Below are 15,982 nucleotides of genomic sequence, written 5' to 3' on the forward strand. Positions count from 1 at the left end.
ATAGAAAACATGTAACGGATATAATGTATTTCAAACTCTTTTAAAGATAATAAAAGATAAGGTTAGGTTTGAAATATTTGAATGTGTAAAACAAGTAATCCGTTAGTTTGTTTCTTGAAAGAGATAAACCTGAGAGAGATAAGGAATTTGAAATATGTAAGGTTTATCTAAGATAGAGTTTGTTTTGAAAAGATAAGTCAAAGGTTATCCAGTTAACTAAGTTAACATTTAAACAAAACTCTAATACTTATCTAACTAACTAACAATCTGATTTGTTGTAGACTTCTTCAATGCATCATCAGAAATCACGGATTAACAGTCCTGACCTCCTCTTCTTCCAAGCAGTTGTCAACTTGCTGCAAGTCTTCTTGAATCAACTTTTCAAATTCCTTGTACTCATCCCTGATCATGATTTTGTCAGAAAATAGTGTTTAGAGAAGAGATTTATATAATTATAAAAACAAGGGATGTCTGCATGTGTGTGTGAGAGAGAGAGGTATGGTTAATTTTTCATCTGCTTCATCATTGATTAAAAAAATCTTATCATGAATTATTATTATGCATTACATTAATTTTCTGAATATAAGACGCGTGTAAACCATCCATCCCGTAACCCAGGAACAAAATATCTTTAATTTATCCAACCAAATTTAGAAATTAATTTAAAGTAAGACTGGAACTATACTCTATGTCTTCTACTACATTTAGGGAAGGACTGTCCCTTTTAAAAATACCTTATACAATCTCTAACCTATTACCTACTTTTTTTTATTAATATATAATTTAATTTTAAGCATCACCCTGGACCTGGAGTCTGGACTTGCTGAGCATCTGTTAGGTAATATCATGTATGTAGCTTAAGGCTTGTACTACATTCTCCGTTCCAACAGAAGAATTGTACTCATTTTGAATATAGAGAAAAACTTCTACGTATTGTAGTTCTAAATCCACGACGTGCAAGAAATTTTATACGAAGTTCCATTCACATCCAGCAGATTTATGAATAGAAGTTTGATCAAGTATCGACCATTTGCTAAAGCATGGAGACCTTTACCTTGAACAAATTTTAAGATAAGTACAACAGAACACCTTAGCCTAGGTTCTTCAGGCTTCTGCAGATGTAAAATATTTATTAAAGTCTTTCATGGTCAATCCATTTCCGAGTTCCGACAAAAAATTGTTTTAAATAGAAGGGAGGAGGTCTGAGTGTACGAGACACGGTAATAAGTAATTTAGTTTGAAGCACTTGTCCTCACAACAAAGGTGATTATAAACAGAATGTTAACAGTTACTTCTTCAGAGCTTACATAACAAATGGTTTATAAGAGCTTTAAGATCAATCCAAGAACTAACTTGATATCTAGCTTTACAGGTGTAATACCACGTGCACGTAGATCAGCATCTTTGTTGTCAAAGAAACCTTTAGGAAGGGATCCTTTAACCTGCCGATTTTCTGATACACTGAGTTTTGTATTTGCATTCTCCCTCTGGGGCTGCACAGAATTACCTCTTGACACTGTAGACTCCATCTGTTCAGTTCCTAGATTAAATACAATCACACAAGTCATAAATTAGATCAGTAGAAGTACAATACATACTAAAAATTTAGGTGATGGATGTACTATAGGATCTACAAAGAACTACAGAATCTTAGGTATATGGAGAATTGACAATTCAAACCTACCACAACATTAGATGCACATTGTAAACCAAAAAAATAAAAACAGTGGGACAGACCATTGTTGTCACGGTGCTCGACTAGTCGAATAGTCGGTTTGAGGAAGTCGACTGGAGCGGTCAACTTGCGAATTGTCAACTAATCGGTCGACTTCTCCACTAGTCGGTGGCTTAGGTGACTTATCGACTAGCCGGTTCACTATTGCAAAATCCAATCAAAATTTAAAATGAAAAAGAATCAAAAAATATTAAAAACCTATTCTCTGTCATCAAAAATCAACATGCTAATCTCAGCATGTGTATTTTTGTATGTATTGATTGATTAAAACTGAATATAAATGCAGGACAATCAGTCTATATATATGTATAGTCGGCGTATCTTTGTGTGTACATGGAATGAGAAAAATAATTATTATATCTAATTTGATATGCATATAAGTATGGAAACGTTAGACCTTTATTGTGGGAAACCGCATATATAAGATATATATTACTATATATTTTTTAATTAATTAATTATTATTTTGTCGACTAATCAGCGACTAGTGACTAGTCGACAAAGCTGGACCATTTCCAAGATTTTATATTCTAACATTCTCTCCAAATTAGTTATAAAATATAAGGAGTGTATCCTAGACGGGCTCCGTTGATCAAAAGGAACTAAAATTAAAGAGAAGAAGAAGGTAGTTCAAGGATTCTAAGGGAGCAGATAATCCGATTTACCATTCCGTAATTTCCTATCTCAACATGTTTACATTTTTGTTTTATGTTTTCATTTCCCCTATCATTGGTTTTTTCTGAAGTCCTCGATGTAGTTTAGTTTGAGTTATGATCATGAAACAGTTACAAAATCTTTAATTTTATATTATGCTAGAAGAAGTTATTCTCTGAACTAATTATAGTCTCTGTTAATGAGACTTTCTATGTCTCATCTTTTGGTGTAGCATATGGTGTTATCAATATGTAATATTCTGAATAAATCTAATGCGAGCTTTCTAAGCCACAGCGGACAATTTATCTTGTGTATCTTTATTTTTCTGTGCATAGAAGTTGGTGTTCTCGTACAATCAAAATGAATGGAAAAATAAGATTTAGGTATTAATTCAGAAAAAAATCACCCACTAAATTAAATATTCATGAATATATGGAGAAGATCTAAGCAATGGAATGAGAAATGGAAGCAGTCAAGAAGCTTTTGTGTAATAATTATGAAGATAACAAATACCAACTCCAATGCAGAATCAACCCCCAGCTAATGTTTTGTTTGGATTGCAAACATTTGAGTTAGTACTACTAATGTTTAGGAAATTATGCTACAATGCTGTGTTCTTGTTCGAAATTGTGTAGCCTGTGGCTTAATACTTTATAGTTTTCCAGGGAAACACAATACATGGTTCAGCTGTTGTCATAACTCTGGCTTCAGATCAACGTTAAGGAGTTCAAACTCCTATATTGTGATTTGTCATTTATTTATTAATTTATTTTAGATTAATTAATATTTAAATAAGGGATAACCAAACCAACCAAAATGAGGCATACCAAATTATACCCCATTCCGGTAATATAAACAACAGAAAAACCCCACCCCCGACTTCATTTCTTCTCGATGGTTCTTTTACTTAACGGAGTTATCTAAGGGTGCAGAAGAACTCTCTAAAATGATTGAAGCTAATGCCACATTGAAGCTACTCACAGTATTTGACTCAAACTCAATCACAGCAACCCCACTCATTTCTGCAGTTCTAGCAAGGAACAGATCCATGGAAGTTCACATTTGGACTGGTGAACAAGGAGAAAAAATCTCCAAGGTGGTTGAATTTGTACATGCCAGCAGCACTTTATGGATATACCGCCTTGGCATCTCTGGTGCTTGTAGGGTTGCTTGTGCTTTGGGTTGGAATTCATCGGTAAAATCTCTTGATATGACTGGGGTCAGACTGAAATCTCGGTGGGCTAGGGAGTTCCGCTGGGTTCTGGAACAAAAACGCAGCCTCAAAGAGGTAAATTTATCAAGAACTTGTTTAAAAGACAAGGGAATTGTGTATGTTGCAGCTGGACTATTCAAAAACAAGAGTCTGGAGAGCTTGTATCTTGATGGGAACTGGTTTGGTGGTGTTGGTGTTGAACACTTGCTATGCCCATTGGGCAGATTTGGTGCTTTGCAAAACCAAGCAAACATAACTCTCAAGTCGGTGTAATGTAAGTTTGCTACTTGTTTGTTTTTTAGACAAAACCATGTGTCAATCATAGTGATATTCCGTCATGAAACCAAACCGTTTTATGTTGCACCGCAGGATTTACTGATCGTTTATCCCTTGCAGCTACTAGAGGGGTTGCAGCCGCAGGGCTCGTTGTCCATCTCAAAAGGAAGCCTTTGGTAAAAATAGGAGATGATTTCCCATGCTTAAGCTTTAGGAACTGTCAGATGTGCTTCCTGGTGCTTGAGCTTTAGAAACTAGGTTGTGATGTTCATATATGTTCAATAACTCATTTGATTATGCTGTTTTCTGGATTCTTATCCAAAATTGAGGAATCAACACGAGAAGTTGAATTTACATCATCATTATTTGTTTAATGTTTCAAATCTACATTACTTTCCCCCTTCTTTTTCTTACAGTCTGTTTTCTCTTCTCTTCTTTCATTTTTTTTTATCGTAACTAACCCGCAGCCGGGGGAGCTCACGCAATAGCCTGCAAACCACGTGAACCAAGATAAACCGCATTTAAGCGACAAGTTCTGGCTTAAATTACAAGTTGAAGGTTTTGCATTTACGTAACAAAATAGTAAGCCAAGCCGACACAATCTTTTATGCTTTCCAGCACACTACCGAAGTACAAAACAGAATAGATGTTCTTTTTGCTCGAAATCAGTTCTACATCTCTGTACAATCTGTGACAACATGCAAAAAATGCTGTACAATATCAATGTACATATTCATCTATTCTTCCTTTCATTCATCGCTCTGTTTTTGGTAGTTAAGATGGTTATATTGCTAGAGTTCCTTCAGCCAACTCTTCCTCATCCGAAAGATCTAATGGCAACGATTTAGATTTAGTCTTCATCCGAGAATAACCATAGCCAAGAGAGCTTCCACTTGCTTCACACAACTACACGAATATGACAATAGTAGTCTGTTAGAACTTAGAAACCTATAATAATATAGAATATCTCGAGCACGTATTTAAGAGAGTTATCTGCACGACTAAGAAAGGAGCACCAAACTAAAATCTACTACAAATTGTCTATAATCAGTTATACATAAATTCGAAGGAAAACCAAGATTATGTACCTCGGTAAGCTCAGAGAGATGGCGGGACCTAAACTCATTAATCGTTGCTGTTATCTCGGACGTTGGAAGTTTAGCCTTTAGAAGAAGAGAAGATGGGTTAAGCTTTAGTAATCATACCATAAATAATCTATTGAGATTGTTACTCGATCATATTAAGATAAAGAAACTATGAAACGAAACTACAAGATTGCTAAGGATTTGTAGTTTTCAAATGTATTGCCTATAATCTCCCAGGAAAAAGAAAAGAATTAAAGATTACGACTACAATAAGATTTATAGGACTTTAAAATTAAAGGTGACATAGGATGGGCTGCATGGGGTTTTGAGGGACCGGAGGGGGGTGGGGAGAGAGGACATGATAATACTTACTTGCGCAAGAACAGCAGCTGCTAATTGTAGGCTTGGTTCTAAAGTCTCTGGGACGACCTGCACAGATTTAAATGAATCTTTAAGATATGGAATATAAGTACTTTTTCCAACTACAATAAGACTTTGCATATATACATATGTGCAGGCAGCAGAAATGAAAGTCCAGACTTTTTGTGGCGTGGGGGGAATAAAGGTTGAGTTTGGAGATTACTTGGGTCTTGAGGCATAGTTTTTAGCTTAAGCTGTAACAGGTACCAGTGGTAAATTTTTGGGGCTAAAAATGTTTGCAGTACATTCTCCAGCCCAGAGAAATCACGATATTTCCAGGAACTTGGTGCATTTTCTGTCCGTAACTCAGTATTTTGAATCTAGTTTCGTCTTTAAATTTTTTTTTGATGCTTGTCCTTTCAGAACTTAATTTAGTGATGCTAATTAGACAATTCTAAATTAACGTATTCAACATAATCCATTTATATTACAACTGACTTAAGTTAAATGCCTCCTGTTCCTACTAGTTGGGGGCAGGTTCAAGAAAATCACCTTTTTAAGGATTTATTCCAAAGGAAAGAAGAAAACTATAAAGATTATATATTCCAAAAAATAGTAATTTGCAAAACTAATCCAATGAAAAAAAGTATAGTGTAAAAGAGATAGCAGAAAGATACCGCTGTTGCACCAGCTTTTTCCAGTTTAATCCCGTGATCAACATCATGAGCACGGACAAAGGTCTTGACATTGGGAAAGTACTTGTTCAGAGCCCAGACAGTTCTATAATTTGCACCTGGAGTATCCATAGTTACTGCTGCAGCACAAGCTCTTTCAGCTCCAACTTTATGCAGAACCTGTCAACCAGGTAGACACCAAGCATATTAGCATGTCCCCAAAGAAGAAGAAAAACACAGCTAATTTCTCTTGACCATACCTCTCTACTACCAGCATCACCGAAGTACACGGGAAGGTCAAGGGCACGCCCAGCTGATACTCGATCACTGAAGAAAAGCACAATTTTATATATATATTGAAGTTGCATTCATAGAACTATTGATACAGTGAACCTAAATCTCTTATAGTTCAGCTAAATATTTGCAGAGTCTGTACTTCAGGTGCAAGATTTTTACTAATTTGTTATTCTACTTTGGATAAAGGAGGGTCCAGATTTTAGGAACCCGATTTTACAGATTATCAGTCTACTTTGAGTAAAGGATATACAGGATAAAAGCTCATACCTCTTGACATCCAGAGCAACAAATGGAATTAGTCTTTCAGATAGAAGCTGAGCAATGATCTAACCAAATAAAATACTGAATCAGATGAGATTCGTAAAGCTCCTCAATCTCTCATATTAAACAGTTAATAGACTTAGTTTTAAGATTGTGGAGATACCTGGCCAACACGTCCAAATCCACATAATATAATATGATCTTGTAAATCATCCGTCTGAAAACCACAGTCCACATAATCAATTTGTTTTGCATATAAAACTAAGTTCCAAAGAGCAAGATCAAATGGCCGTAAAAAAAACGAGAATATAATTTTTTTAGATAATATTGCAGAATTGAAGGGCTGAGCACCTAAAAGATGGATAAATCAGGAAAAATGTAAAAGTATGATGCTCTATGCCGCATGAATTGATGCTATTAAGTGTGTAAAAAGGAAGAAGAGAAAATCAATAATATCACATGCCACTATTGCCAGAGACTCATATTATATATACGCTAAATACCAAGAGCCCAGACTTGAGATAACTACTTCGAAATTCGCGATTATCAAGAGAACAAACAAATTTTTTTTTATCAAGGCCCAAGCATTATGGTAAAAACTCAATTAGCATCACCTAAATTTTGTTTTTTTGGAAATTAAATACATATCATCACGTGGATTCTGCACTGAATAGGTATGTATACATAACCTCACTGGCGCATGTTTGATTATGTTTGATACATGAAGAAAGTATAAACAGTTATTAAATAACAAAAGCATGTTTCCGACAGAAAAATTGTCTATTCAAGCACATGAAGTTTAGAGATTAGCTATATGTTACCTCACTCTCAACAGGTAATAAACTTCGCACATCATGCTGCTCAAAACGAGAAGCTATAAATTGGCCTCCAGCAGCTAACCATGGCGTGAGCGCCATTGAGATTCCAACGACCAGAAACAGAAGAGATGACAATTCAGAAGACATTATACCCTATTAGCACAAAAGAAAGCAAAACTTAGTTGTCTTGGTACCGCCAATATTATACGATGTCTAGAATATTCATCTATTCCTTTTAATTATTTTGTTATCAAATCTTAAACCAATGGGTCGAGTGCTTAGGAAAATCATTTATTTTATGTGAATGCTAATGAAGACTTGGTTGTCACATAGTAGTTAAAATGACTTTCAAACTAGACCACCATCAATAGTACAATTACTAAAATTGACAATTACATGCTCAAGTAACTAGTGTAGTATATTCTACACATTGTTCCTAACTTGAAATCTACATGATTTCTGAGTTTTAAAGATCCGTTTTGGATAAAATTTTAACAAGGAAAGAGCTTCTCCTTTTTGTAGGTGTTTATGCAATAGCATCTTTTCTATATCATTCTCCTAAGAGGTAAAATGTCCTTGTAAACAATTTTCTAGTGGCTAACTTTGACCCTAAATTCTTAATCGGAATAGTTTTATAGCATCTCCTTCAGCACGTTACTGCACTAGATACAGAGAAGAGTCGGCAAAGAAATTTCTTTCAGTCATACAATATGCTCCTAAATTAGACAAGTATCAATGCAGTGGAGAAAACATGTAGAACACACATGCGCGATTGGCTGTGAGAAGTCATGAAAAAATCACTCTTTTTAAAAAGAATATGGACCTAGAAACTTATCTGTACTGGACTGTGCATCTGTGAGCCAATCTTGGATCCTGTGCCTAGCAAACACTAGACATGTATATAACTATCTTTAATGTATGCTCCTGGAATATACAATCTGAAAAACAGAGACGCTAACCAGGGACATCAATTACAAAACAGGCTAATCCAAATGAAACACATCCTTCCCAAAATAAATATCCAGGCCCTCCCTTGATTTGCTGAAGTGTGGTCATGCAATTATTCTTCATTTATGCATCTCATAATTTGAAGCACATTTTTCATTTCTTAGAAAATAATATTGAAGCTTGAAAAAGGGAAAGGATATTACAACCAAGTTTGAGAACTGAAAGAATTTTGCAAGTCGTAAAGACAAACCTGATTGACAGCTTCACCAAATGCTACAAATGCGAATTCTCCACCTGGAGCAAGTAGAAGACCAACTCTAATTGCAGATATAATTGAAATGCCAAAAAGCTTCCCAATAATAGCAACCAATAACGTCTTTCCGCCAATTAATAATCCTAATGTTCCCATGATAACTGGGAAGTTTGAAAGAAGAAGTTTAGGATCAATGGACATTCCCACCTGAAAGCCAAAAGGTAGCTCTGTAATTGCAACAGTATACAAAATATTCTTTCTGGTCAATATAAATCATTTAAATATATCATTTTAGTTATCAACATATGCAATGAACTGCACAAATTCAATAACCAAATAGCTGGGAGAATTCATTTAATCAACTGCAAGCATTATAACCCGCCAATTTTAGCGAGATAAAAGTAATTATAATCAAATGTGATTTTGATGATCATGTATCTACAATTAATACTGAGAATGAATGGTGATGTAGTAGCTCACTGTCATGAAGAAGAGACCCAACAAAAGGCCACGATATGGAGCAATATCTGACTCCACCTGTAAAGAAAACTCAGTCTCAGCAAGGAGCAAACCAGCCAAAAATGCTCCCAATGCCATTGAAAGGCCTGCCTGTATACATTTAACAAATGTGTGTACTAATTAGTAGTTGACAGAGACTATAAAGGATTCTATTAGTATAATCCGCATCCAGTGGTGGACCCAGGATAAGTATAAATAAAATTATAGGTTATAATTATAGCCTTCCTCTTGTTTTTTCTTTCTAAAGAACCAGTAGTTACATCCCAATTACATATATTTTTTGTAACATACAGAAAACCTTAAATATTAATTTATTCGATAATTTTAATGGGTACTTAACCCTACTTGATCCACCAAACTTGCAGGTATAGTTGAATGCTAAAAAAGTTCTAAAACAAATTCTGAAATGTGTGTACCCTCGCAGTGAGCAGACTTGTACCAAGAATGACAAGAAGCGTATTGGCAGAGAATATCTCTGCATTTTGATTCTCTGCAATTTGCTTGTATATTGGGCGAAGCAGCTGCATGTTAAAACAAAGGCATGAGTATCCACAACTACCAGAATATGTAAAACAATTCCTTCAAGTGTCAAAAGCTGTCATCTGTTCCATACCACTAGTTCTAATAAGGCTAGCTAAGAGCAGAAGTACAAGGGCTCAAGCCTTACACCAATGCTTCAGTGTGAAAGCAATCCATAAAACATTTATTTTCATGGAGACAATAACTGAGGAGCTGAAAATTCAGACGAGACAAAACAAAATTTAATTTGAATCGAGAAAATTATTTAACTCACCAAGCGTCCTCCAGCGATAATTGCACTAATAGCAATAACAGCCTTGAGGCCTGCCAATCCAAGAGCTTCTGAAATTGCTTGGAACCCAACCTAAAAAGTGAAAAATTATACACAACAGTGGAAAAGGTAGCTGCTGCTGCAGCAGCAGCAGCAGCAGCGTCGCTGCCATTGCTGACCAAACAGGTGCCATCTATTGATCCCTTAGTGTTAACAATATGGCAGAAGACATTTCAATTTCTTGGAAGATATACAAGGCAATGATGAATCAAATTATAATCCGGATCAATAAAGTTCACATTTACCCCTCCTTTGGATGAATTTGGAGAAATAAGAGGTATGAGTATCAGCAGAACCACGACAGCTAAATCCTGAAAATGCCAAAAATTACCAGGAAAAAATTTAAAACTGCAGCATATCCTTAGCTGAAAAGTAAAAAAATAATTGCATCACATAACTTATGGCATATAGAGAATCTTAGAGAACCAATAAAGCATGGATGTATAATAACTAAAAATATCAATAGCATCCCCCATAATGATATCTGGACCCATGACTAAATGTACATGATCATTAAAAGTATATTCTGTACACCGAAGGATATAGAGCTCGAAAATTGTTGTAGGGATTATCGGAATACCTGGAAAAGTAATACAGAAAATGAAGCTCGTCCATGACGTGATGTGCTCTCCCCTCTTTCCTGGAGTACCTGTTCCAAAATTACAAATATATAGTTCAATCTAGGATCACTGACATGGCATAGTAGTGTGGAAAACTTATTTAAATAACTAATCCAGTGAGAAATAAATCAAATCACAAGCATACTCATTTATCTATATCTATTAGACTATTACAACTGAAATTTTTAAATCTGGCATTTGTTGTACGAGCCACTGCTCTATATTGTGTTATTATGGTCGCCTTATGTAACCTCTCAAAGAATTAAAGAAACATTAAGTTTACAGTTATATCAGGTTTTCTATAAAACTAATTGGCACCCAAAATGAACCTTCCCTTGTTGTAACTTAATTTGATGCATTTATGATTTTTGACACATATTTGAGCATAAACATGTCCATTATCTATAATGATATGACTGTTCGAGATTAAAGTTTCCTACAGGAGAAATCTCATGCTTGATAACAATAGTCAGTTTCTCAGCTTAGAGGAAGTACCAAAAAGGTGTACACACAAGTTTTTTGACTTCAGAAATATTTGGATTACAGTAATATTCCTTCGGGCACCAGTATTTTCATAAAGCTACTCCTAAGAAGTTGGGCCCAAAGTGGAACTATTTGTGCAATTAATATCCAAGTATAGCTAGCCAAATCTATACTCACCTGAAGGACAACAGCGGTAGAAGATAATGCCAAGCCATTACCAATGACAAGGGCAGCAGGAACTGCCTGTCCAGCAACAATATGAGCAATCATTCCAACCACCACTGCTGTTACCAATACCTGTTTTAAGCATTGTAAACTTGATTTCAAAAACTGAAAAATTTATACTAGAAAAGGTTATTATATCCACACACAAAAAAATGTAAAAAATTTAATGATTTTATTCACCTGACCCGAGCCTAACCCAAAAACATATTTCTTCATGGAACTTAATCTTTCAACAGAAAGCTGCAATGATAGGCAATTACTAGTTTAAATCCATTTTAAATAATTTAATTTCGGAAACATCTTAGGACAACTTATATTTTAAAAATTGTCACCTCAAGGCCAATATTAAACATCAAAAAAACGACACCAAATTCAGCTATAGCCTTCGTTCCATGTACATTGCGAATAATAGAACAACCATAAGGTCCAATCAAGATACCGGCAGTCAGATAGCCAAGAACAGGACTGCCTAAATTTGGAAATAAATAAAGATACTACATGAGCAAAAAAACAGATTATTTTTACACATTAAGAAAGTAACTGAAGGCCCAAAACTGCCAGCATAAGATAGCAAAGTGGTAAGAACAGGGTTAAGCATCATGATTAGCATCCTAGGAAGTAAAACGGAAATATTATTTTGGAAAATAAAAAGAACCTGCACACACTATTATGATCAGTTCGATTGCATTCGCAAACATAACACATGTAGCATGAAGGAATTTATCAGCACTTAAGACGTACAAGCCAAAAGAAGGGCCAGATAAACTGGCAGCTAGTGAATTGAAGAAGATTCAATACCTCCCGGAATTTTCTGGAATAAAGGGACAAATATAACACTTGCAAGAAGTAACCACAATATGTCAAAGAGAGAAGCTTCTTCCTCATTTATCTGATGAGTACATATGGGACATAAAAAATATCTGATAAGAAAAAATTATATTTTCTTTAGCATGGATAGTAGCTGAATGTACTCTTGATGCATACCTCTTGATGAGGAAGCTTATCCATTAATAATTTTAATTTCTTTGGTAATTTCCTTAGCTGTTGAATTACAGGCTTTGAATTTGATGAAACTTCATCGATACTAGCAGTAATGATATCCGGCTGTTGGAAAATCTGATTAACTTTCTCAGTGCTGGTAGCATAAAAAGCAACCCTGTGACATATATCAGCACTTTGGTCAAAGGATACCAAACCTTGTATATTAAAGTGCAAACTACAAGTATTTGTTACATTTACATAGCAAGTACGGAAAGATTCTCTAGAAAGAAGAAACAATAGCCACAGTCAATAATTGATCATGATGCATACCCTGATCCAGCAAGCAACAACCCAACTACCAGCTTTGGCAATTGCTTTTTACCAGACTCAATAAGCCCATAAAAAACTGAAGCTGGTGTGAACTCAGTCCCATCACCAGCAAAAGAGAAGAATGATGCAGCGAAGAAACGAGAAGACTTATTCAATAATGCTTTTGGAGTACTAAATGGAGAGCTATCTCGGTTCGAATCCATGTGTGACTCTGATTTCTTATCTTGAATCACATTATTTGACTTCTCTGCTTCTTCTTCAATCTCCTTTTGTGATGTACTCAACTTTCCATTCTCAAAGACACCATCTTCAGTCTCTCCGGATTCCTCAAGTCTTTGTTCCTCGACATCTAACTGGCTATCTGACGAGACATCACCAGTTAAAGAAGTATCCTGCGATACTTTTTTGTCTCTATCAACATTGCTATCGCCTGAATTTTCGCGGCTCTTCTTATCGTCGTCAACAAGTGCACCCTCACTCACTTGAGATGATTCATTCTGCAGAACATTACTTTTTGAAAAAGTGACAGGGGAAGCGGAGAGGGTTTTCTCTGCTCTCTGTAGAACAATCTCTGCATCATTCACCTGTTTTGCAGCCTCTAGTTCAAAAGCAACAGCTTTCTCAGCCAGAATCATTATATTAGATACGTCTTCCTCTGCTTCTGAAGCATCCCTTTCAGCTTTTTCTGCAATTAAAACTAGCCTGCCTACTTCCTTTTGAAGCTCTTGTTTTTTGCTCTGCAACTGCCTTAGCTTCATCTCACAATTTGCTAAGGTAGCCCGACACTCTGTGATATCTTCCTGGGCAGACAAGAACGTTTGTTCCTCTTCTGTTAATTTAGTTGATTTATCTCCTACAATATTATATTCTGCACCTTTCGTAGATTTATCCTTATAAGAAGTCTTTCTTTTAGAAATTTCTAAGGATTCCTCTGCCACCTGGAGTCTCGCTACTGCTAAAGAAAGGGACATTGTTGCAGTCTGAACAACTTCTTTTGCTCTACCCTCTTTATTTACAATCTCCTGGATAGCAGCCAGTGTATACTTAACATCCTTCCATGCATTATCTGCTTCATCTTTCAATGCTATTGCAGCTTCTGATATCCTCTCTGCTTTTTCCTCAAACATTGTACTGTTTAGCTGTGCAATCTCCAGTTCTTTACGCGCCTTTTGTAACAATCCTCTCAAATCTTCTAAACTTGGGATTTCTGTTCCTTCACCCTTTTCAACTTCCTCTACTACGTCATCACCTGAACTGTCATCAACCTCGTCCGCTGGACTCCCCACATTAGCACTCTCACCATAATCTACTCTTCGACCATTACCATTTCCATCAATAAACGCAATTGAATCCTCTCCCTGACAGCAGGTTTTAACCACTCCCTTCGATGTCTTGCTGCCATAATTAATACTAAATCCCAAACTCCACGGCAACTTGTGACAATCTAGAGAACTAACAACTTCACTTCTACTACAGAAATTCAATTTCTTCAACTTTCCAGAACGGCCTCCCAAAACCAGCCTCTTATTGCCAATTAATTTACATTTAAAACTCGACCTCAAATTCAAACTCTCTAAAAGGCTATAGCTAGTACCTTCACCGCCACAAATCACACTCAGCTGCTGAAAACTACAGGTACAGTCCATTCTTCCAATATTATCACCAAATCTTCTTCTTAATACGTCTCAACCGACCTTTACAGAACACCTAGTGAATCAAAACAATATCGTCCAATTTTTAACCTCAAATTATAGAAAAATCACTTAGTCATTTTATCTAAAAATTACACAAATTTAAACAATACAATTCAAAATTTTAAACTCTGCCAATACGAAATACTACTCAAACAACAGTTATTTCACGAAAATTCAACAGAAATCGAACACCGAGCTAGTGAATCGAAACAATATCATAAAATATCAAAACTCAACCAAAATGTTACTTGTCCTAGCAACATAATACGAATTTCAAAACTCAATCAATGCAAATAAATGTATCGAATCGAAACATTATAATCAAAGTAATTAAATAAACAACCAAAATAAATACTCAATTATTAGATTTCCAGCTAGACTAAACCTAAATAATAGCTATTTCAGCTGAAATTCAAGCATATTAATACGACGTATAGTGTTAAGATTAAATGAACTAACCAATTATGATTAGCGCTAACAAACTTGCAGACCGTAGCTTCCAAAAGCTACACATCTCTCTCTCCCTCTCTCTCTCCCCTCTCACTTCTTCTCTCTCTCTCACTCCTTCTCTCTCTCTCTCACTCCTTCTCTCTCTCTCTCTCCCCTCTCGCTCCTCTCACTCTCTCTCTCTCCCTCTCTCTCTCCCACTCTCTCTCTCTCTCCCGTATGTGTGTGAGGGAGAGATATTTCAAATTTGTGTGATATTTGAGATGACAGTTAAGAAGAATATCTCTGGTTCCCTTCTGCTTTGCTTCCCTCCACATTTTTATTTTAACCAAAATGTAAGGGGATTGTGTTTGCGTACACGCGCAGTCTAGTATTTTAGAACGGATTTTAGTTTGACAGAGATTCATAATATGCATTAATTTTTTAACCCTCTAGTTTTATTATTTCGACCCGGACAATTATTTAACCCGTTAGTTTTATTATTTCGACCCGGACTCATAGCCGTGCCTAAGATTTAGAGGGCCTGTGCAAAATTTTAAAAGAGTACCTTAATAATTTAAATTTTTTTAAAAAAATACATAAAATAATAAAAACATTTAAATTATAAAAGTAATATAATAATTAAAGTGCATAAATTAACTGTATTACATAATGAAAATTAACAAAATTGTAAAATAATAAAACAAGTAAATATATGATATAAATTATCATAAAACCATCATTCTAGGTTCTAGTTTTTTTTTGAAGCACCATTACTATTAATAATTTAATAGTTAACATTTCTCGCAAACTATTAAATTTTAGAAATTGGAAATTTATCTAAAATTAAAAACTTTTATATGTAAATTTAAATTTATATGTACAGCTGTTTAAATTTGTATAAATCACTTCTTTTATTTATTTTATATTTAAAACATAATCATTACTTGAATGATCGAGTAAGGGAGAAAAAAGTTAGTTAGTATACATAGTTAAATTACTAATTTTAATGAAATTATTGAAATTGGTACTTTAAGTGGGGAGTTTATCTTGTTAGAAGTCTAAGGAGGGCCTGATAACAATTTTTGATATAAATATTTATTTCTATTAATATAATTTTTTATATTATTATTTCCAGAATTTATTTGACTTATTCAAGAAAGCAATCAAAAATATGTACGTGTATAATACTACATCTCAAACGTTTTTCTTTTCATTTACATTTGTTAACATTAAAAATTATAATTCTAAATTTTTTACTATTTTTTTACTAATCTTTT

The 15,982-nt window shown here is 34.9% G+C and overlaps 1 protein-coding gene across 2 annotated transcripts; it reads right to left on the minus strand.

Moving 5' to 3' along the window:
* Window positions 1-4,398: 4,398 nt before the first annotated feature.
* LOC141664181 (K(+) efflux antiporter 1, chloroplastic-like) lies at window positions 4,399-15,048 on the minus strand. Of its 2 annotated transcripts, XM_074470080.1 has the most exons (21): window positions 14,736-15,041; window positions 12,583-14,289; window positions 12,256-12,427; window positions 12,070-12,160; window positions 11,604-11,740; window positions 11,452-11,511; window positions 11,224-11,343; window positions 10,524-10,592; window positions 10,189-10,254; window positions 9,887-9,976; window positions 9,510-9,614; window positions 9,055-9,183; window positions 8,572-8,781; window positions 7,377-7,526; window positions 6,719-6,772; window positions 6,562-6,620; window positions 6,258-6,324; window positions 6,001-6,177; window positions 5,336-5,392; window positions 4,967-5,041; window positions 4,399-4,784 (listed from the first exon to the last, which is right to left on the minus strand). In XM_074470080.1, exons 2-21 carry the CDS (start codon window positions 14,226-14,228, stop codon window positions 4,662-4,664), a joined length of 3,657 nt encoding a protein of 1,218 aa, XP_074326181.1. In that variant the 5' UTR covers window positions 14,229-14,289; window positions 14,736-15,041; the 3' UTR covers window positions 4,399-4,661. The 2 variants fall into 2 exon arrangements, with proteins under 2 accessions (XP_074326181.1, XP_074326182.1); XM_074470081.1 differs by lacking the exons at window positions 4,399-4,784; window positions 4,967-5,041; window positions 5,336-5,392; ... (3 more) ...; window positions 6,719-6,772; window positions 7,377-7,526 and adding an exon at window positions 7,533-8,262 and having other exon boundaries at window positions 14,736-15,048.
* Window positions 15,049-15,982: the final 934 nt, after the last annotated feature.

Source organism: Apium graveolens, chromosome 6 (assembly GCF_009905375.1).
Source record: "Apium graveolens cultivar Ventura chromosome 6, ASM990537v1, whole genome shotgun sequence".
NCBI classification, from domain to species: domain Eukaryota; kingdom Viridiplantae; phylum Streptophyta; class Magnoliopsida; order Apiales; family Apiaceae; genus Apium; species Apium graveolens.

Excerpts from the sequence above, each read along its gene's own strand:
- LOC141664181 (XM_074470080.1), bottom strand. The coding sequence starts at position 14,228 with ATGGACTGTACCTGTAGTTTTCAGCAGCTGAGTGTGATTTGTGGCGGT. Across the intron at positions 6,621-6,718 it reads GATTTGGACGTGTTGGCCAG|ATCATTGCTCAGCTTCTATC; the intron begins GTATCTCCACAA and ends TTATTTGGTTAG. Across the intron at positions 5,393-6,000 it reads AAAAAGCTGGTGCAACAGCG|GTCGTCCCAGAGACTTTAGA; the intron begins GTATCTTTCTGC and ends AAATCTGTGCAG.